General features: G+C 43.8%; 1 protein-coding gene across 1 annotated transcript in view; it reads right to left on the reverse strand.

Annotated features, from left to right (window-relative positions):
• Window positions 1-23,202, reverse strand: part of LOC144692949 (latent-transforming growth factor beta-binding protein 2-like) — a 662,780-nt gene that overhangs the window by 194,378 nt on the left and 445,200 nt on the right. The window contains exons 19-20 of the mRNA XM_078562124.1: window positions 13,947-14,066; window positions 13,029-13,148 (exon numbers count right to left, since the gene is read on the reverse strand). Coding sequence (XP_078418250.1) covers window positions 13,029-13,148; window positions 13,947-14,066 — 240 coding nt within the window. The remainder of the gene's footprint in view (window positions 1-13,028; window positions 13,149-13,946; window positions 14,067-23,202) is intronic.

Raw genomic sequence — 23,202 nt, forward strand, 5'->3', positions numbered from 1 at the left:
AAGTTGGTGGGAGGGGGGTGTGGGTGGATCACCAAGACGCCCACCATCCCCCCTCCACGACTACCCTCCCAACCACCCAACCACCCCCACCCCCCGCCGGTTACCCCTCCAACCATGCGACACACCCCCTAGCTACCCCTCCCAACCACCCAACTACCCATCGAACCCCGGCTACACCCCACCCGCCCCCCAACTAACCCCTAACCCCAACCCCTCACTATCCATCCAACTACCATCCTAACCACCTGACTATCCCTTCACCACCCCAATGACCCCCGACACTTCCCCTGACTGCACCTGCACCACAGTCCCAACCTCCTACATCCCCACATCCCCCAGATGGACCCTCGACACATTCTACATCCTCCTAAATCAACCCATCCTACCACCCCCATCCTACCCACTTACCTTCTCCTTGGTTCCCAAAGTGCATTTAAACACAGGGACCTTTAAATTTACCTGGTTTACAGCAGCTAGTGCCATAAAAAGGTGGTGTGGTTTCACTTCCCTTGACGCTGCTGCTCTGCACTGGAAGGACTCTGGAACCAGGTATGCTGCACATTTCTCACCAGACCTGGTTCGGAAGAGTGGGCGAGAAATATGCAGCTCAGGACCTGTGCCATTCCTTGGAATTTCTGGCTCATGATCGCCATTACCGAGACTAGCTTTTAATTCAAGGTTCATTAATTGAGTTTAAATTCCACCAGCTGCCGTGGTGGGATTTGAACACATGTCCCCAGAGCTTTTATCTAGGCCTTTGGATTAATAGTCCTGGATTTGCAGTTGTGTCCAGCGGAACCGTAGTGGAATGAGATAATCAAAGGCAGTTCGGCTGGAAAGGGGATGTGCTGCTTGAGTACTTACTTCTGGTTCTCCTCTTCCTCTTCCTGCTTGCCATATCCCTGCTGACAAGGGCTGTTCCCTGATTATGACAAGATTGTGCAGGATATAGCAGACCACCATGAATCATGACACACACACACCAGTGAGTAATGTAGGGCTCCTTCGGAGCAAGCCAGGCAGGGGGACTGTTGTTTTTAACACCCTAATGTTTCGAAAGGCAGCATGACCCTCATTATATGAATGCTGGCCTTATGATTGGTTGTGCCAGATGTCATGCTGATAGCCATTGCCACCCAGCAGTCACCATCTGTTTGACATGGTGGCTCAAATATTGTGGGAACAGAAGAATGCAGTGCAGATTAAAAGCATCATGACTCCTGCCAGGATAGCAAACATATAGCAGCATGATGCACTGAGCGTGGTTGCACACCAACTGCACATTCAACAAGTGGTAACTTTTGTAGGTTTAGATACACCACCCAACAAGTCACAAGTGCACAGTTTAAGGCACCCTGCACCATGGGGAAGCTCTCTATCTCGGCAAAAACCACATGTAAGCTCCACCTGCTTCTCTCTGGTCAGGGAGTATACAATGGACTCCCTCTCCTGGCATAACGTGTCTGTGCCTTCTCTTATGAAGCAACGGATGGCGAACTGGGAGATGTCGCCTGCCCCAGCCTGAAACAAAGAAATTGAGCCATTGTCATCTTGACAGCTACTGTTAGTACCATTCTTGTGTAGTCAAAACTACTGAGGATTTCTGGCCCTTCAAACTGTTGTGGGTGGCAAAGTCTTGCAGTCCACATTATTTATAATTCCAAAAAATTATATTCCAATAAGAGGTGCTTCCAATGCATGAAGTTTGCCCATATTATTAAAATGAGGCTGATTATGTAATTAGTAGAAGAGTCAGCTGTTGTGAAATCAATCAGAAGCATCACCTTGTCCCGTATAACAGGGTTCATTGGCTGGATTTTCAAATCAACATTAGGAACTGGAAATGTGGGCTAGTTCTGGGACGGGCAGCTGAGTTAATAACTTTAATTGATATTTAAATGGCCTTAATAGGCCTTTGACAGTTCTTCATGGACGCAGCTGACTTGGCTGCGCACTCGCAAAACTGAAAATCTAAATGACGCGCGGTGACGTTGGGACATACGCCCGATGTCACCCGGCGTCATTTTACGCCTTGACGAGCAGGCCCCACCCCCACTCACCGAGCTAAAAATTCTGGCCAATGTGTCTTTGGCCAATACCTCTCTGGCCACAGGAGAGGTGTCAGAGGGCTGGAGGACAGCCAATGTGGTACCGTTATTCAAGAAGGGAGGAAGGGATAAACCAGGGAACTACAGGCCAGTCAGTCTAACCTCAGTGGTGGGGAAACTATTGGAAGCAATTCTGAGAGACAGAATTAATCTACACTTGGAGAGGCAAGGATTAATCAAGGACAGTCAGATGGTTTTGTTAAGGGGAGGTCATGTCTGACCAATTTGATTGAATTTTTCAAAGAGGTCACCAGGTGTGTAGATGAGGGCAATGCATTTGACATAGTCTAATTGGACTTCAGCAAGACTTTTGATAAGGTCCCGCGTGGGAGACTGATAATGAAGGTAAGATCCCATGGGATCCAAGGCAATTTGGCAAATTGGATCCAGAATTGGCTGAGTGGCAGGAAGCAGAGGGTGATGATCGAGGGGTGATTTTGTGACTGGATGCCTGTGTCCAATGGGGTTCCACAGGGATTGGTGTTGGGTCCCTTGCTGTTTGTGGTATATATAAACGATTTAGACTTGAATGTAGGAGGGTTGATCAGTAAGTTCGTGGATGACACAAAAATTTGTGGGGTGGTAAATAGTGAGGAGGATAGCCTTAGATTACAGGAGGATATAGACGTGCTGGTCAGATGGGCTGATCAGTGGCAAATGGAATTTAATCCAGATAAGTTTGAGGTGATGCACTTGGGAAGGACAAACAAGGCACGGGAATACACGATGAATGGTAGGACCCTGGGAAGTACAGAGGATCAGAGGGACCTTGGTGTACATGTCCGCCGGTCCCTTAAGGTAGCAGGACAGGTAGATAAGGTGGTTAAGAAGGCATATGGGGTACTTGCCTTTATTAGCCGAGGCATAGAATATAAGAGTAGGGAGGTTATGCTGGAACTGTATAAAACCTGCTTAGGCCACAGCTAGAGTATTGCGTGCAGTTCTGGAATCCGCATTATAGGAAGGATGTGATTGCACTAGAGAGAATGCAAAGGAGATTTACCAGGATGTTGCCTGGGTTGGAGAGTTTTAGTTATGAGGAGAGATTGGATAGTCTGGAGTTATTTTCCCTGGAGCAGAGGAGATTGAGGGGGGACATGATTGAGGTGTACAAAATTATGAGGGGCATAGATAGGGTAGACAGGAAGGAGCTTTTCCCCTTGGTGGAGGGATCAATAACCAGGCGGCATAGATTTAAGGTAAGGGGCAGGAGGTTTAGAGGGGGTGTGAGGAAGAATTTTTTCACCCAGAGGGTGGTGGGAATCTGGAACTCACTGCCTGAAAGGGTGGTAGAGGCAGAAACCCTCATAACATTTAAGAAGTATTTGGATGTGCACTTGCGATGCCATGGCATACAAAGCTATGGGCCTGGTGCTGGAAAATGGGATTAGAATAGTCAGGTACTTGTTTGACCGGCGCAGACTCAATGGGCCAAAGGGCCTTTTTCTGTGCTGTAGATCTCTATGACTTTATGACTATGTTTTGCAGCATGGCATTTCTATGATTGACACACATTCTGTGTACAGAAGGGTGTACAGAAAGGTAGAAAGATAGGAAATGGGGAAGCTACATTAGTGTAGTCCTGAGACAGGAGCTTGTTAAGTCACAAGGCTACAATAATCAAAATTCCGTCTAACCAATCACTGCTATAAAATGAAACATCACCTAATTTTTAAGTCATAAATGTCATGATGAGCAAAAAATGCATTGAGTATTGCTGAAAAAGAGAGTGCTAAGAATTACACTAACAACCAGATTGTCGGTCAAGCTCATAATATGGTTTGCTTATGCTTGCTGGAAGTGCATATATTCATATGCAAGATTCTGTCCTTTGCAGGCATTGCATCTTTATTGAATTAAACAAAAGTATGGGGGTAATAGTTCCCTGGTGCATTTTCCATGGCAATGTCTTGACCAATCAGAGTTAACTTGCAATGAGCAACCTTTTCTCATGCAGTATAAATTGTCGCTCCCTTTGAAATTAGTCTGTCCCGATGTGTACAAGATGAAAAGCTTCAACAACATGTCTTTTTTTTTCAGCAATGCACAAGTTCTGTATTACCAAGTGACTATAAAAAATGCATTCAACTAAAATTTAACTGAACAGCACTTGATCTGCTTCACTACCAATAAGCTCTTTGAAAACCTTATTATCTTTGGTTGATGATACATACAAATTTTTTAGTATTTACTTTCCTCATCAAAATTAGGCAGGGGCAAAATTTGATAGCCCCTGAAAGGAGCTATATTAACCTGTGTCTGCTTAACAGACAGCATGGCAACGTCATACTGCCTGTTGTTTTAAATGATTTCAGTGCCTAGTCAACACTAACCGTGCTCTTGATTGTTGAGAAATGGTTTAATACGTTAACGAGACCATGATGATATTAATGATGTGACTGTGACAACAGTGGTCAGAAGACTGAAAGGCTCCAAGAGGGCTAGGAGCAGAAGAGTCTGTCTCCTAAACAGCATATGCTTACTCTGAGGTCTTTGTAAATCGTTCTTAATAAAAGGTTTGACGTTAAACCATACTATCATAAGTCTGTCCAAAGTAAACAAAGCCTCACTAAGGTTAAATAAACCAGGAAAGCAAGGTATTAGTGAAACCTCAGCAGCAGCACCAAAAGCCATCAAAACATGGTGGCAGCACTGGAGGCCACAGTCTAGCAAACTGCGGCCACAAATCACTGACCCACGAGTGACGACTGGTGGAGGAAGAAAGTTGACTCCGTGGCGGTGAAGGACGGACCCAGAAAGTACCATTGTGAGGGTACAGTGAAAGAAACTTGACGGCAGCCACTACCACTTCCACAGCCTTTCCAACACATCAAAGGTCCATAGCAGGGACAAAGATGGGATCTCTGGAAAAAACAGTTCGAAGGGTACAGATGGTTTTGGCGTTGCAGAGAAAACCTCAAACACCAGGGCCTGAATTTCGTGCTCATCGGGTGCACGTGATCAGTGGGCCCGGAAGCGGCCGCGTTGTCCGCTTCTACCTGCGAACGTTGGTACAACGCGATTTCACGCTGGCTGGCCAATTAAGGGTCTGCCAGTGTGAAACGTGCCCAGACATTGGTGCAGCTCTGCCGATGGGACGGGAGCCTGATGGATGCTGGGTGGAATGATGACCCAGAGGAGGAGTATAAAATGAGCCCAGGCAGCTCCATAAAGGCTGCCAGGAGTTGGGGAGGAGCCTATCGGAGCAGTTGACGAGAGACTGGAAAATCTGGCATAAATGATGGCCTCAGCGCCTAGCGGGCACGGCAGGTGGGATGCCAATGCTAGTGGGCACTCTGTCCCATGATTCTCAGATGGCTGCCTGCATGCTCTAGTGGTGGCAGTGAGTTCCCAGCGTGAAATACTCATGCTGTGAGATGGCAAGAGGAGGCCACCCCACCAGATGAAGAAGACCTGAACAGAGGTGGCTGCCCAGGTGAGTGGGCATGATGTCGTGCACCGCACGTGGATCCAGTGCTAGAAATGGTTCAATGATCTTCTGTGCTCAGTAAGGGTGAGTACCAACTTGGCATGGAACTGAGTATAGATGTCTTGGAGAGTGGCCGTAAGTCACGGCTCTCAGGTGTTTGAGATGCATCGTGCCAAATGGCATATATCTCTGTGCCTGCCAAGGGTGGGAGATGTTGCCACTCACTTTGTGTGTATAGAAGGGCAAGGAGTGCCAATCTGATGGGCACCTCAAGCTGGCTCTCAGGGGGTGGTGGATCATGAAGCTAGAATAGTGTTGTGAATAGAGGATGGAATGCACTTGCTTACATTCAGAAGAAGTGAAGCCAAAACATGCTGGAGTGCGCATGAACCCAACATCCTGATTCGTCCAGGTTTGAGATGGATGCCCTGGGCATGGAATGCGAGTGAGGAACAAGGACCTCAGGTCTCAGAGAGGCTGGTTCTCTGAGGATGGTAAGAGTGCAGTGGGCAGATGAGACTGGGAGAGTATGCAAGAAGAGCAGGGCTGTGGCATTTCTAATGAGAAGCTCAAATCTAGAGTAGCCATTGCTTGGCCACTCTCAGTGCCTCAGTGAGACACATGTTCATTTTGGCAAACAACCGTCATGCTTGCACAGACAGCTAATGATGTTCTTAGCTGGCATATTCTATTTCTTCCTCAGAAGTGCAATCCTCATGACACGTGGCTGACCACGAGGACCCTCCCTTGACGCCCAAGGAGGAACTGCTGAATGATGCACCCGCTTCACATCCGCTCTCTGCACCAAGCACTAACGCAGATATAGGCATGTCAGCGGGCTATAGTGCATTGGCTCCATTTGGAGTGCACTGTGGTGAGGGCACATCATGCTCATATGAGGAGCAGGCAGAGGCAGAGTGTGCCCAGGGTACCGGCAGTTGGAGGACTGCTGGAGACCAGGACCATGCTGAGTCTGAGACAGATGCTGAGCCTCTGGAGTTGTCCAGATGCTGGATGTCCATCCAGCAGGATGCATGGGAAGATCTGGCAGAGATCCCCGAGGGTCTGTGTGCCATGGTATCTGTCATGGAAGAGTCCATGCAGAACATGAGCACTGCCTTAACCCTGAGCACTGAGTGCACAACCTCCTCCATTGAGAAAATGGCGATTCTCATGAGAGGCAGCTCCAAGAACAGAATCAGGGACCCCTGAGGTCGCGCTCAGGCTTGCAAGCCCTCACACTGGCTGTGATCTCAAGAAGTCACAGTCAGTGTGAGAGATAGATGAGGCCACCTAGTCTCTTTGCTAGGTGTCCATCCATCAACGGAGAACAGGGAGGTACAAACGCACCTCACACTGGCAGACGAGCTGCCTGTCGTTTCTGTGGGCTCCTCTCACAGCGCTCCGCATAAGGGTGGCAGCTCCTCTGCCCCTCTGCCAATGACCATGGCATCTTTTGAGGCTGCATGACTGAGGAGTGCCCAGCCATGCCGCTGGTCACACCCTCCCAGGCAGAGCCTGCTCAGGCCCTGCTGACCAGAGGACAACCCGCCAAGGTAATCAGGGCCAACATGACAGCAGAGTCTGCAATCTGCCTTCAATGCCGCTGCCAGCAAGGTGCGGGGTGGGTGGGGTGGGGTGTGTGTGTGGAGGTGTTAATGAATATGTTAAAGGGGCTATGATGATATTCATGATGTAACTGTGATATCAGTAGTCAGATGACCAAGAGGCTCCAAAAGAATTAGGAGCAGAAGAGTCTGTCTCCTAAATACCATGTGCTTACTATGATCCATGTAACTAGTGTAAATAAAAAGTTTTAGCAAAACTATACTATCTCAAGTCATTCGTAGTCTAGGAAAACCCTTACCAAAATATTGATTGGCTGGATACATGGCCATTATTGTGACTGGCGAGCACCAGTAAAAGCTAGCCTGCACCCTCTAGGGCTAATTGGGATGTCTTAGAGGTAAGGTGCATCGTGGCTGGAGCAGGTGCTAGCAGTCTTGCAGGAAGTGAATGTGACCTTGAATAACTGCACAACATGGGAGTGCGCTGGCTTCAAGGTTTTTGGATTTTGGGTGCTGCATTAGAAGGCTTGGTGGTGGAACTGGGAAGGAGGAGAAATGTTCTGTATCTGCAGGAGGCCAGGGGGCCCTCCAAACATGGTGAGAATGCAGTGGACCAGATAGCAGTGGAGATCAATGTCAGCTAAGAAGCAAGCCTAAAGGACCTGGATGCAGGGTCACAAGCAGTTCAGTGACCTTACGTGAGTGGTCAAGTCCAGTGAACTCATCTTCAAACACCATTTCCTACCAAAAGCATCACAAGCCTCAGCCATTGCTCAAATCACCACAACATCACTCACCTACTGACAATCTGTATCAATCATGGCTCTTGCCACAAAACTGGGATCAGTGGCACCCATTGTTCTGGCACTATAGGAGCAGTTTGGTACCCAAAAATGGTGCCTGCAGTGTAGATGCATGTTTTGCGTCAAGTTGCTTCAGATGCTATTTTGGTGAGGGCATTACCGTGCGTGAAGTGCACAGACATTGGATGTTTGTAAAGAAGGCAGATCATTATGTCAATTAGCATGCAAATTTTATACCAGCGGTGTCATTTTGGAGCTCAGTGGCCCAGCTAATGCCCTCTCTCAAAGATCTGTTCAGCAGTAGTAAGGACCCCCACCAGTTTTTGAGCGGTGACAAGTAGGCATAAAGGGGTTTTATTTTCCTTTTTGGATTTCCTGTTTAGATTTGGGAAGCATTAACTAACCTTATCAATACCCAGCATCATATAGAACCTGAACCTGCACTTAGGTTCAAAGATATAGATTTTCCCCTGTTATACTGCTCTTGAAAGTGACATTGTACATGTTCTTTCCAGCCAATCCCCACCTCTCCACACTGATAAGGAATATGATAACCCAACACTTGGCTGTCCTATTGTACTTGGATAACAGTGAAGGGAAGGGGGAGGTGTGGGGTTAGGGAAAATGGCTTATTTCCCTGACTCTTCACTACAAACTCCAGGTACTCCATAATGGAGTGGCAGTGGAAATCCCTTCTGACCCTTTTTGGAAGAAGATGGCCTTGTTGTGACCACGTTCTCCCCTATCCCCAAGCCTGAAGCAGAATGAGATGCAGCTCATGGACAACCTTTTTTTAAAAAAAAAAGCATTCTTCAGGTTGCTTCTCTAACTGTGCCCTTTTCTGTCATTTCTGTAGATGGCTCTTTGCATTACTGCCAGAGCTTTCTGTCTAGCAGTGTTGTGCTCCCTCTGTGATGGACGCATCATTGGTAGACCATCCAATTTGCCCCCCAACCCAGATAAATGTAAGGGGTCAGGACGCCAGAAGGGAGTTCCATGGTACACTAACTCCAAAAGCAAGTTTCAGTCCCTATTATCAGTTCTGATGCTCAGTATTTGAAAACATTGGCCTGAATTTCAATTTTAAATAAAATCTGTTGTGAAAGCAAAGAGAAACATTGGGTAAAACCTTTGAAAAGCCATCAGTATACATTCCCCAAACCCCTCCTTGAGTTAGGTGAGGAAAAATTGATATTTCCATTAGATTCAGATTTCTTTCAGTAATGGTGTGGAAACATTAAAATGGAACATATGGTGCCATGAGCTGAAGAAATAAGCAGCAATAAATAGGGTAGAGGTAGGTTGGCTTTACTAAGTCTCAAGCTACCATTCTTTGGCTTTATGATGTTCATTCAGCCCTATTACTTTTGCACTTATCATATTTCAACAATAAATGTCATCTAATCACTAGTAATGCTCATTTTTAAAGGTTTGATTCTGAAAAACATAAGTGATGAATTTTTCATCATGGCAATTTGTTTCTGACCTGTGTCTCAAATGGAAAGAGTCAAATTAAGGAATAATCTTTCAGGCCTTTGATCAACATTCAGTGAGATGTTATGCAGTTTCCAGTTTTTGACCAAAAATAATAGGATGGTGATGAATCTTGCTGAGCTCATTTTGTGTCAGCTTTAATGGGCATACCTTTAGCCACCTTAGGTATTATGCTCTAAAATTCACTCCTTTTGTCTAAGTCCTTCTGCCTCTCTATCGCCATCTCTTCCTTTAAGATCCTCTTTCAAACTCACCTTTCTGATGAATCTTTTGGACACCCCTCCTAAATTCTCCTTCTTTGGTTTGAGATTCAATTTTTTATTATGCTCCCAATATTTACAGGGAGACTAAGTGGGAGACTGGACACCCATCAGTGTCCTGGAATCCCAGAAATGCCAAGAATACGTAAGTGCTGTGGAATATAACGGCAGGACCTCATTAGAATTGTTGAATTCTATTTCCCACTTTGCAACCAGCCAGATTAACGGCTGGCTGTCTGTCTGCCTGACAGTGAAGGCTACATTACCCCGTAGTCGTCATGCACCACTGGGGATGGTCCCTGGCAACCAATAAGATCAGGGGTTGTGGTGGGTGGAAAGATATTGATCGTTTTGGGGTGGGGTTTGGAGAGATGATAGCAGGACTTGGAGAGAAGGCATGGCGTAGAGGGATGGTGGGGGGGCGTGGGAGCATGTTATGTGTAGAAATGTTGGAGGGGGTGGAGAGATGACAGGCAAAATAGAGAGTTCAGAGGATGTGAGCTCTGAGAGACTGGAGGGAGGTTCGCAAGCTCACAAGTGCTGAAAAAGCTCTTGGCTACCGTAGCCAGCATCTTCCAACTCCTTTCAGCTGCTACTCACCCGATACTAAATCCAACCCAGTTAAACTTGAAGTAGGCATGTTCATGGTCAACTGAGGTAGGGTTTCCTATTTTTACCAATTTAATCACCCCAAACTGAAACTGCCCCACCCGGGCAGTGGCTTGAGTCGGGTGGTGTTAAAATGACCTATGGTCATTTTGGACATTATGTTAAAAATGCTAAATATAAAAGCTGTTATGTTCATTTCCCACCAATCCCTTGGATCAGTGATTCGTTAATTAGATTCCCATGCTTCCTTCAATAGCTCAGCCAGAAAACCAAGATGTTAAATTTGAACAAAGTAAATTTGGAAGGTATGAGGGTAAATTGGCTGAGGTGGATTGGGAAAATACATTAAAACATGACAGTATATAGGCAATGGATAGTCTTTAAAAAATTATTCCATAGTTTACAGCAACTATACATTCCTTCAAAGCACAAAAACCCAAAAGGAAAAGTCAGTCAACCGTGACTAACAAAGGAAGTTAAAGGATTGTATAAAATTAAAAGAAAAGGCCTATAAAGTTGGTAAACCTGAGGATTGGGAAGATTTTACAATACAGCAAAAGAGGACTAAGAAACTGTTAAAAGGAGAAAATAGAATATGAATGTAAGCTAGCAAAAAACATAAAAACGGACTGTAAAAGCTTCTATAGGTACTTAAAAAGGAAACATTTGGCTAGGACAAATGTGGGTCCATTACAGGCAGAGTCAGGAGAATTTTTAATGAGGTACAGAGAAATGGCAGAAAAGCTAAATGATTACTTTGTCTATCTTCACTGATGAAGATACAAGAAATCTCCTAGAATTAGGGATCCAAGGCACTAGGGGGAATAAGAAATTGAAGGAAATTAGTATTAGTAAGAAGGTTGTATTTGAGAAATTAATGGGACTGAAGGCTGATAACTTCCCGGGACCTGACATTTTACATCCCAGCGTGTTGAAAGAGGTAGCTATGGAGGTAGTGGATGCATTGGCGATCATCTTCCAAATTCTTTAGATTCTGGAATGCTTCTGCAGATCAGAAGGTAGAAAATGTCACCCCTCTATTTAAAAGGGATGGAGAGAGAAAACAAACAATTACAGACCTGTAAACCTTAGGTAAGTAGTAGGAAAAATGTTAGAATCTATTATAAAGGATGTGTTAAATGGACACTTGGATAATAATGATCTAATTGGCCCTAGTCAACATGAATTTATGAATGGGAAATCATGTTTGACGAACCTGTTGGAGTTTTTTGTGGATTTTACTAACAGAATTGATAAAGGGATGGACATATCGACTTGTATTCTCTGGAATGAGAGATGATCTCATTGAAACCTACAAAATAATTAACAGGGTAGACAGGGTAGATGCAGGTAAAATGTTTCCCCTGGTTGGGGAGTCTAGAACCAGGGGACACAATTTCAGAATAAGAGGGAAGCCACTTAGGACCAAGATGAGGAAAAATATTTTTACTCAGAGGGTTGTGAATCTTTGGAATTCTGTACCCTAGACGGCAGTGGAAGCTCAGTCATTGAGTATGTTTAAAGCAGAGATTGACAGATTTCTAAATACCAATGACAAAATGGGACATGGGGATAGAGTGGGAGAAAGGCATTGAAGTGGATGATCAGCCATTATCATATTGAATGGCGGAGCAGGCTCAACAGCCTACTCCTTTTCCTAACTATACTCAGAAACAGATTATAAATCCCAAGTCGCCACCTCCTTCAGGTACCATGCTCTAAGAGGGCATCAGCAACCATGCATTTCCATTGGATTGGGCCATGATTGTGCTTGGCAAAGTACTGCAGTGGTTTGACTTTACCTTCTGTAGTATGGCTGACCAGGAAACTCTCCCGCTATTTCCGCCTGCCATCAGGCATATTGGAAGGATTTACAGGCTGATAATCAACCTGTTTGGCCACATTATGAATGCGCCTTCTATAGCCATCAAGTCCTGAAGTGAGACTTGAATGAGGAGCTTCTGGCCCAAAGGTAAGGACGCTACCACTGCACCACAATACCACCGAGTCCCAAACATTAATCTGAAAACTTCCTTTCCACGTAATAATTTGTTAGTTTCACTAATGTGCTGCATTTATTGAGTGATGATTTCCTTCCAAACAAGGCCTTGTGAGTAGTGTGTGCATGATGGTTAATAGAACTGTGTAATCATTGCGACTAAAGTTCTGATATACTGGTTGCATGCAATTACCTAATAAAGTAATAATGTTGTTCGTTTGACCCGTTCATCAGCTGAGTCTTTAGCCAATTGCTTGATGTGGAGCATTTATCCAAATAGTCTCCACCTGCACATTTTACTATGAATTATTGGCAGATAAGCAATGTTATAAGTAATTTCCTCCTATTTGAAAGTGAAATTGGAGACTTAGTCCAATTAAAATTAAAAAAAGATTATATATTGCAGATATCTTGTTTGCTGTAAGTTCCAAATTACAAACTTTATCTGAACTCTATTAAATACATTAGTGGTCAACTTTCATTTTTTTTTCATTACTAATATCACACCGTTATCAACAGATCATAAAATAGGCTTTGTTTTGGTGCATAAATCCAATCTATTACAAAGTAATACAAAAAATACAGGATTCTAGCTGCTCAAAACTATCAAACTAAATGTCTTCAAAGCAGAATTCAAATAATAAACCCATGTTACAAAAACTACAAATGTTACTGTATTTTCTTGATGCAGATATCAAATTTGTGATTAATTATTGAAGAGTGTCAATGCCACACAATTTAACTTTATGAATCTTACCTAGGCATCTTCCATTTACTGCTCTGTATCCAGCTGAACAGCTGACACATTCAAAGGAACCCATAGTATTGATGCATTTTCCATTAGGGCATATATTAGGGCTACGGCATTCATCAATATCTGTTAAATTAACCGAAAACTGAGTTCAGGTTTTCCAGAACATCTTAAAGACAAAGTTGAGATTTGTTACAAAAAAACTGAATAGTGCATCCATTTAAACTGCTGTTCAAATACTGCCCATGGAGGTTTCATTGTAAAGTATATAGATTGTGTCATAATACAAGCAAGAAACAGAAAAATATTCAGCTATCCAAATCTGTACAATAATTACAAACATAGCTTTTTGCTCTTCCCCCACAATCTAATGCATCCAAATTTGCACACTAAATTGTAATGGTATTATACAATAATGTTCAAATTTTGGTGGGTCAGTTGATCTGGCAGAGGACTAGACTTAAACCTGATGTAATCAGTCTAAATTTTCTAACTGCTGCTATTAGTCAAGCTTACTTTTTTTCTCTGCCAGATTTGACAGTTTTCAGCTTCTCAATTGATAAAGCACTGCATGGTAATAAAATGTTCTATTTTTGCACAAGGGTGTGTAAAACTGACAGGACCATGTCTACCCTGCAGATGTACATTCCCATTCAATTGATCTGAGTAGATATATAGCTATGGTCATGACAATGGAATAAAAAAGGCCATGTTCAAATAGTCCCAAATCTATTAACCACAGGGAAAAGTGTGGCAGAAAATGGAAAATCTAAAGCAGGAAAATGGGATGAGCAGTGAAGAATACTGTAGAGTATCATGCTTCATTTTAACTGGCCTCATCAGAATTTAATTTCAGTAGTTATTGAGTTAATTCCACAATGGCTAGGATACAATTCACTATTAGATAGCAATGATTTTATTTACCATTGCACTGTCCTGATCTCGTCATTATGTAACCCTCTTCACAGTCACAGTGATAAGAACCTGGGGTGTTGATACAATGCCCTCTATGGCACAAATTAGCCTGCGCGCATTCATTTATATCTGTGAAGCAAGAAATGAGAAAAAAACAATGGATTAGTTTTGAACAGATATGTTGGTAACAATAATCTAAAAACTCGTGATATGATAATTCACAATGTCTGAAATCAGAATTTCTTTCTTATTTACATGGCGCACTAGGCAATGCATTATGCAAATTAAAATCTTTATAATAAAAGTTATGATCTTCCAAACTTCCTTAGATTCCTTAGCGCCCACCCACCGAGAAAAATTTCTGCCCTTAATTTCCTCTGTCTCAGACGGTTTGGCTTCTGGCTCTATTTCCTTCTCAAGATTCTAAGGCTGCAAAATTCAGCATCATAGCATCACTGGCTTTGGTGCTAAATGATCTGGGAGATGAAGCAAAAGGCAAGCATCCACTTCCAATGACTTTCGGCACAGCCGGGCATTCCAGAATCAGGCATTGTGACAGATCATGACATCATCAGCCACCATGTAATGCTGATTTGGCACATTGTTGACCTTTCTTTAACATCTTCTCTTAAACAGACAAAGCTGAACACATGAGGGATTCCATTAATGTTACTGACATGTCCGTAAGACATGAAAGAAATCAAACTTTATTCTTTTTTGCTCATTTAAAAATGAACTTTGCTGAACCAAAAGATGGTCACCACAGGTCACCTGATGTCTGGAATTGTAAAATGACCCCTAAGGGATTATATTGGTTGCACTGGAGATATGCCCTGACATGTTGCTCTTGGAATTTCACACTTGGAGTTGTCAAAGTCCATTTCAAAAAGGAACTATTGAAAGGAAATGGATGTCATTTGCATCTTTATAAGCTTCTCCCTCTAGCATCGTCCAAGGGCGTACCAAGACAATAGCTACCTGGAACAGGATCATCAATATGGATAACGACTCTCAGAGGCTAATAGCTGGGACATTTATAAGCCACCAAACAAAAGCAAGGTCCAGACACCAGATAAACATCCCTTTATGAACTCATTGCAGAGGAAGGAGTTCGCGTGACTCACATGACCATTTTTATACAGTTGAAAACTCAAGCAGAGCAGTCTGCTGATTTATCTCCAACTTGCAAACATCTGACAGCAGGACTCCAGGCTGATCAAGCAGCCTGCAACAAGCCCTCCTCGAAACCTGTTTACCTGGAAGCCACTAGTCACCGCCTGCCAAGCAGACCAAGTCTCTGAACATCAACCACATCTCACTGCATTTCCATCATCTTAAAGGAATTCCGCACTTCTGCCTTCAGCCAGGAACCTGCTTGAACTGGAACTTCTTCGTGAGGAAGCCCCCCTCTGGATTTGGACTTTATGGACTTTGGAAATCATGTGAGCTGAGATCCATTTCTGTGGGTTTTTTTTACTGTTAAATTATTCATAATTGTAAAACCCTTATTTCCTATCCCCTTACTATATACTTATGCACATGGGAAGATGTGATCTTCCTCCCCAGATTCGAATGTGTGAATAAACTAAAATTCCAATTTAATCCTAAGAGACTTTGCTGCAAGTCACTTTAAAAATTTACCACACAAAGGGTTTTTGGAATAAGTGCCACACCCTATTTTTAAAACAAAAAACACCTCTGCTCACAGACATATGGTGAGAGAACAAAAGAGTTCAGTTTTGCACCTCCCTCCAGTCCATAACATTATTTAAAGGGATCACCATTCAATTTCAGATGAGGTGCATTTGACTTTATTTTTCTCACTACCATCCTGCTATGCCAAAGCATAAAAACAATAAATAAAAGCCAAATACTGAGGATGCTGGAAATCTGAATTAAAATGGAAAGTGCTTGAAATACTCAGCAAGTCTGGCAGATCTATGGAAAGAGAAACAGAGTTAATGTTTTGCATTGAATATGACTCTTCTTCAGAACACAGACTCTTCTGAAAAAGTCATATTCGATCAAAACCTTAACTCTGTTTCGCTCTCCACCTATGTTGCCACACTCCAGTATTTTCCATTTTAAATTATTTAAAAACAATAAAACCAGATAGACCACACAACATTGACCGGGGCATCAGATTAGACCATGCCAAAGTCTGTTCAGCTGACCTTGCAAAATCCCCTTCACTAACATCTAGGGAGTTCTGCCAAAACTGGGAGAGCTGTCTCAAAGACTAGTCAAGCAACAGCCAGTCATACTCACAGAATCATATCTTTCAATAAATATCCTGGACTCCTCCATCACCATCCTTAAGTTTGTCCTATCCCACTGGCATAATGGTATACAGTGGTTTACAGTTGGGAGGGAGTGGCCCTGGGAGTCCACAACATTGACTCCAGATACTGTGAAATCCCACGACATTAGTTCAAACATGAGCAAGGAAAACTCCTGCTGATTACACCTACCACCCTCCTCAGATGATGAATCAGTGCTCCTCCACATTGAACACCACTTGAAGCATTGTGTACAGCAAGGAAACAGATTGTACTGTGGGTGGGAGATTTCAATATCCATCATCAAGACAAACTCAGAAGTACCATAATGACTCTGCTAGCCACATCCTGACTGATATAGCTGCTAGACTGAGCTTGCAGCAGGTGGTGAGAGAAGCAACAAGAAGGAAAAACCTACTTAACATTGCCCTCACCGAGTTACCTGTTGCAGATGCATCTGTCCATGATGGTAAGAGTGACTATTGCATAACCCTTCTGGAAACAATGTTCTGCTTTTGAATTGAGGACACCCTGCATTTTCTTGTTTGGCACTACCACCATGCTAAATGTGATTCAGAACAGATGTAGTAGCCCAAATTGGGCTTCCATAAGGCACCGTGGGCAATCTACAGCAGCACAACTGTATTCAACTACAATCTGGATCTTCATGCCCTTGTCTATTCCTCACACTACCATTACTATCAAGCCAGAGGACCAACCCTTGCTCACTGAGGAGTGTAGGAGAATATGCCAGGAGTAGAACCAGGCAATGGTGAAGCTAGAGCAAACGGTTATGTGCACGCTGAACAGCCAGAACAGCAGGCTATAGAGAGAGCTAAGTGATCCCATAAACAATGAACCAGATCAAAGCTCTGTGGTTCTGTCATATCCAGTTGTGAATAGTGGTAGATAATTAAACAAAAAGTGGGAGTAGGAGGCCCCATTAACATCCTGATCTTCAATGATGGCAGAGCTCAACACGAGACTGCACAAGACAAAGCTGAAAAATGTTCAACCACTTTAGCCAAAGTGCAAGTGCATGATCTATCTCGGCCACCAGCTGAAGTCCTCATGCTTACAGATATCAGACTTAAGCCAACACCCTTGGAAACAGCTGAGTACACTGGATACAGCAAAGGCTATGGGGCATGCAAATACCCTGGCTGTAGTACTGAATACCAGTGCTCTAGAGCTGGCTGTCCCTCTAGCCAAACTGTTTCAGTACAGTTACAACACTGGATTTCAGCCATCAAAGTAGAAATTGCTCAGGTATGCCCCACCAACAGAAAGCAGGAATAATCCAATCCAGTCAATTATCACTCCATCAGCTACTCTCAGTCATCATCAAAGCGTTGGAAGGAGTTGTCCATAGCACTGTCAAGCTGCATTTACTCAGTAATAGCCTGCTAACTGATGGTCATTTTGGGTTCTGCCAGGACCACTGGACGCAAGGCCTTATAGCCTTGGTCTAATCATGAACAAAGGGGCTGAATTCCAGAAGTGAGTTGATGTGAGAGTGACTGTTCTTGTCATCAAGGCAGCATTTGGAGGAGTTTGGCATCGAGGAGCCTAGCAAAATAGCAGTTAAAGGGGATCAAAGGAAGGCTGTCTACTGGCTTGTGTCATACCTAGAACAAAGAAAGATGACTGTGGTTGTTGGAGGCCATTCATCTCAGCCCCAAGATGTTGCTGCAGGTGTTCCTCAGGGCAGTGTCCTAGGTCCAAGCACCATCAGCTGCTACACCACTGACCTTCCCTCCATCTTTAGATTAGAAGTGGGAATGTATGTTGATGATTGCACAGAGTCAGTCCCATCTGCAACTCCTCAGATAATGAGGCAGTCCACGCATACAGCAAGATCCGGACAGCATTCGGGCTTGAGTTCATAAGTGACCTATAACATTCATGCCATACAAGTGCCAGAAATCACCATCTCCAACAAGAGCAAGAATAAACCCTTCTCCTTGACATTCAACAGTTGAATTCCCCACCATCAAAATCCTGGGACTTACTATTGCCTCCCAGAGCTCCTGGGCCAATCTGGCAGAATTGACAGTGCCACCAATAGAGGTGGCCATTGCTCAGGGTCCAGGAAGAAGAGGCGCCATCAAAGGCAAAGTAATTTTTTTTTAACCATGTAAGGGCCTGGCAGGCAGGCCCCAGCAATTAAAGGGGTGCACCTTCCAGCAGTGGCAGTGTAACTGCGGGAGCAGCCAATGCTGCCAGGGGGCTGCTCCGTGGGCCACAAAGTATTTACCTGACGGTCTCCCGATGTGGCGACAGCCCCTTCTGACACCAGGAAATGAGGCAGGAAATGGATCTTAATTGGCCACTTCATTGTTCTGCTTGGCTGCCAGCCTCTAGTCAGCAGGCAGCCGCACCACTGAGGCCCCTGCCCAGGAGAATATCCTTTGGCAGCGACGCCTCGGGCTCCCCTCCTGACATCTCCTGCCACCATTTTACGAGGCCTCCTGCTTCCCAGCCGTGTCCAGAGGGCTGGGAAAATCCAGCCCAATGTTTCAGATCGATGACCTTTCATCAGAATATGTAATTAAAAAATGGACAATGAAGCTGGAAGTCTTGTCTGAATCTGACATATGCTTCCATTATATCCTACTTTGGTTTTCAAAAGTGTTGAGTATAACATCTCCATTCTAGTTTTAAAATATCAAGTGAATTTATTTTACAAAAGATTCACAAGCGCATAAGTACAGCAGTATAATTTTAGTTATATATTTACTGAAGATCACCATTCACAAAATGGAAGAAATAGTAAAAAGGTCAGGGAATAAATTTCCATGGGATCTTTCTGCTTGTCCACCATAACTTTGGCATAAGAACTGAAGAAACCTGGAAAAAACAGGGGACAAACAGTACATTCAACCCCACAATTCTGGAGGACTATGTTGCTTTTGAATAACTTTAAAGGGATACTAGTGCTTTCCTTTGCATTTCTTAACAATGTGAGAGCCTACTTAATTGGTATTGTTTTTTTGGAAATTCTTTTGGAAAATTTTAACCAGATCGATTGTATTCAAACAGACATTTTGTAGCCCAGAAATGTATTTCCAGGATTTTGAGTATTCCACTGTCAGATTTCAAACAGGCATTCTGTACTACAAATTCAATTCCTGCACAAATTGAACCAACCTAAGCACAATAGCTGATAACAGTCTGTAACAGACAACATTTGCTACACTATTCAAACAAAGTCTAGAACTGCAGTTGTTCGTAAATTACTTATGTATTACGACTGGATTCAAAGGTGGAGATATTCATTAACAATAGGCCAAAAAAAATGGTTGCTGACTCTGATCCACAGTTGCTATTGGAAATGTTCCACACCAGGAGGCCAACCTTCCAAAACTATCCCTAAAATGTCATACTGTGACCAGGACACAAGGTCCCGTGACCAAGGTGTTCTTCCATTTCCAAGGAAGAAGCTGACTTAGGAAAGTATGAAACAAATTTACTCTATTGCTACAATGGCTTTCTTTTAATTGCGTTCTTGTCCTGTGTAGAATACATCAGGTTTTTCTCATTACAAACATGCTTATTTGTACGAAAAATAAAGCATAATTTGCAGATTATCATTCTTAGGTGATGAAAACCATATTTTTATGTACTGCAAGGTGGAAATTTATTCAGCACTTCAAGGTCCATTGGGGTTATTCCCACTATAGCACTCTGTTTTGAGTGCTGTTGCACGTGTTTCCATGAACACATTCCTATAAATTTTCACTTCAATCATTTTCTAATTCATTGCCTTCATTAAAACATGATGTAATCTCTATTGAATTTCTTTGTAATATAATTAAATGTACTGGCATAGCTTTAAAGACAGTCTACATCTTGGGTACAAACAGCTGTCTGCTCAGCATGAAGTCTCATAATTACAGAAATGATGATTACATAATCTTTTGTGTTAGGACTTAAATCTCTGCCACTGTGAAGCATGCCAGCCTAAACCATGTAAAGTTAATTTCAATTTTTCTTCTTCAGTACTCTCCCCAAAGGCAGGTCCAACCCGCAGCACCACAATCTCCACCACGGGGTAGGGCAAGGAGGCACCCAGCTGGAACAGGATCAAACTTTGTGCTGTTGGCACCAATCTGATTCATACCAGCTGTCCACCCCCCAAGGAGTCTGAGTTGCTCTAGCTACATACACTTTTCCATGCATGTTGCAGCCTGGAGCTATGGACAGTGATGGTTGAGGCTCAAATCTCTTTCCATCACATATCACATGTTGACCAGGAATCGCTCCTGCTCTTACCACCTGCCATTGGTGTATGTTGGAAGGATTAACAAGTTTATACAACCTGTTTGATCATGCTATGAATGCACCTTCCTTGGAAGTCCTGGAGTGAGACTTGAGCCCAGAGCTTCTGGCTCAGAGGCAGAGATGCTACCTCTGCGCCACAAGACCTCCCAATTCCAATTCTACTGCAAGGAAAATGTACTGAAATTTATCTATATTTTTTAAATTATCTGTTAAATTTTGGAAAGATCGAAGCTGCCAACTTCAGCTCCTCCACAAACTTTGTACTTTTGCCATTGATTTCCATCCTCCAAACCAGTCACTACCTCAAGTTGAACTAAATTGTTTGCAGTCCCTGCATCCTACTTCCACCACTGAAATAATGCCTGTTCCTGTTCTGGACCTGCCTCAGCGCATCTGCTGATGAAACCCTTGTTTATGTCTTTGTTTCTTCTTGTCTTGATCATTTGAGAAGTCTTCTGGCTGGCCTCCCATTGTCCACCCTTCATAAACTAAAATTCACTGAAAACTCTGCCTGTAGCTTAATTTGCAACCAGTTCAGTTCAATCATCACTCCTGTACTTGCTGACCTACAGTGATTCCTAATTTGCTAACTCCTCAATTTTAAATTCTCATTTTTGTGTTCAAATCCGTCCATAGCCTTATACTTCCCCATCTCTATAACCTGCTCCTGCCCCACAGCCTTCCTCCAATTCTTGGCTGCTTGCGCATCCCTGATTTGCACCACTCCACCATTGATAGCTATGCCTTCAGCTACCTAGATCCTAAGCACTGGAATTTGCTGTCTAGACCTCTCTGTCTTTCAAGTTCTCTCCTTCTTTAAGATGTTCCTTAAAATGTATCTTTTTGGCCAAGGTTTTCGTCACCTGTCCTACTATCTGCTAGATTCGATGTCGAATTTTCTTTGCTGTGGAGTGTCTTGAGACAATTCAATACATTGAATGGACTATATAAAGGCAATTTCCTTAACTGTTGCTGAGTCAAAGTCCTGGAACTCCCTTCCTAACATCACTGTGGGTGTACCTACACCACAGGGACTGCAATGGTTCAAGAAGGCAGCTCACCATGAGTTTCTCAAGGCCAATTAGGGATGGGCAATAAATGCTGGCCTAGCCAGCAACACCCACATCCCATGAAAGAGAATTTAAAAAAAATTGCTATTGTTGTTTTTCATCCTCCCTCCTGCCAACATCCTCCATCCTGGGTTTCTGATTCCATATCTTCTCCATTGCATAGGCCACAAATTCCAACTTCATAACATAGCTTCCCTCTGCCCCGCCTCAGCTCATATGTTGTTGAAATTCTTATCCAGTCCCTATTAACCCAGGCTCAATAATTCCTACTTTGTTCTAGTAGCTTTCTACTGCTATGCTCTACAAACTTTAGCTCCTCCAAACCTCTGCAACCAATATCCTATCCCACTCAATCATCACTCCTGCATTTGCTGACCATTGGATGTCTGTGCCCCAATATGAAAAATAGAAAATTCTCATCCTTGCATTAATATTCCCTCACCCCTTCCTATCTCCATAACTTCCTCCAGCTCTACAACACACATCCGTCCTTCGCTTCCCCATCAAATCTCCACTTTCCACATTCTAGAACTCTGATTTCATTCTTTCACAGGATGTGAGCTTCGCTAACTAGGCCAGCATTTATTGCCCATCCCTGTAGTGGTGGTGAGCTGTTTTCTTGAACTTCTGCAGTCCATGTGGTTTAGGTTCACCCACAGTACTGTTAGGGAGGAAGTTCCAGGATTTTGACCCAGCGACAGTGAAGGAACGGTGATATTGTTCCAAGCCAATATGGTTGGTGGCTTGGAGGGGAACTTCCAGGTGGTGGTGTTCCCATGCATCTGCCCCTTGTCCTTCTAGGTGGCAGAGGATGCGGGTTTGGAAGGTACTGTCAAAGGAGCCTTGGTGAGTTGCTGCGATGCATCTTCTATATGGTACACATTGCTGCCACTATGCTTCAGTGGTTGAGTGAACAAATGTTTAAGGTGGTGGATGGGGTGTCATTCAAATGGGCTGCTTTGTCCGATGGTGTTGAGCTCCTTGAGTCTTGTTGGAGCTTCAGCCATCCAAGCAAGTGGAGAGTTTTCTATCACACTCCTGACTTGTTCCTTGTAGATGGAGGGCAGGATTTGGGGTGGACAAGATTTGGGGAGTTAGGAGGGAAGTTATTTGCTGCAGAATTCTTCACCTCTGACCTGCTCTTGTAGTCACAGCACTTATATGGCTGGCCAGCTCAGCTTCTGTTCAATGATAGCCCCCAGGATGTTGATAGTGGGGGTTTCAGCAATGGTAATGCCATTGAATGCCAAGGGGCGATGGTTAATTCTCTCTTGTTGGAGATGGTCATTGCCTGAATGTGTGGCATGAATATTACTTGTCACTTATAAGCCTGAATGTTCTCCAGGTCTTGCTACATATGGACACGGACTGCTTCAGTGGCTGTGATTTTCCCTGAAATGTGCAAAGTCCGTGAGCAGGCAGGAAAAGCAGCGTTCCACCCGCTGGCTGCAATGGCAGATTTTTGCGGTGAATTGTCTGCATTGCAGCTGATTAATTATTCATCCACAGGGAACATGCCATTCTGCTGGCGGGCGGCATCTGATCCGCCCACCCCACCGTGACCTTAGCGTTCCCTAACTCCAGGCGCTATATTTAAACAGTGCCCCTGCACAGCATTCACACTCTCTGCAG

Source organism: Cetorhinus maximus, chromosome 18, assembly GCF_964194155.1.
Source record: "Cetorhinus maximus chromosome 18, sCetMax3.hap1.1, whole genome shotgun sequence".
Classification (NCBI taxonomy): domain Eukaryota; kingdom Metazoa; phylum Chordata; class Chondrichthyes; order Lamniformes; family Cetorhinidae; genus Cetorhinus; species Cetorhinus maximus.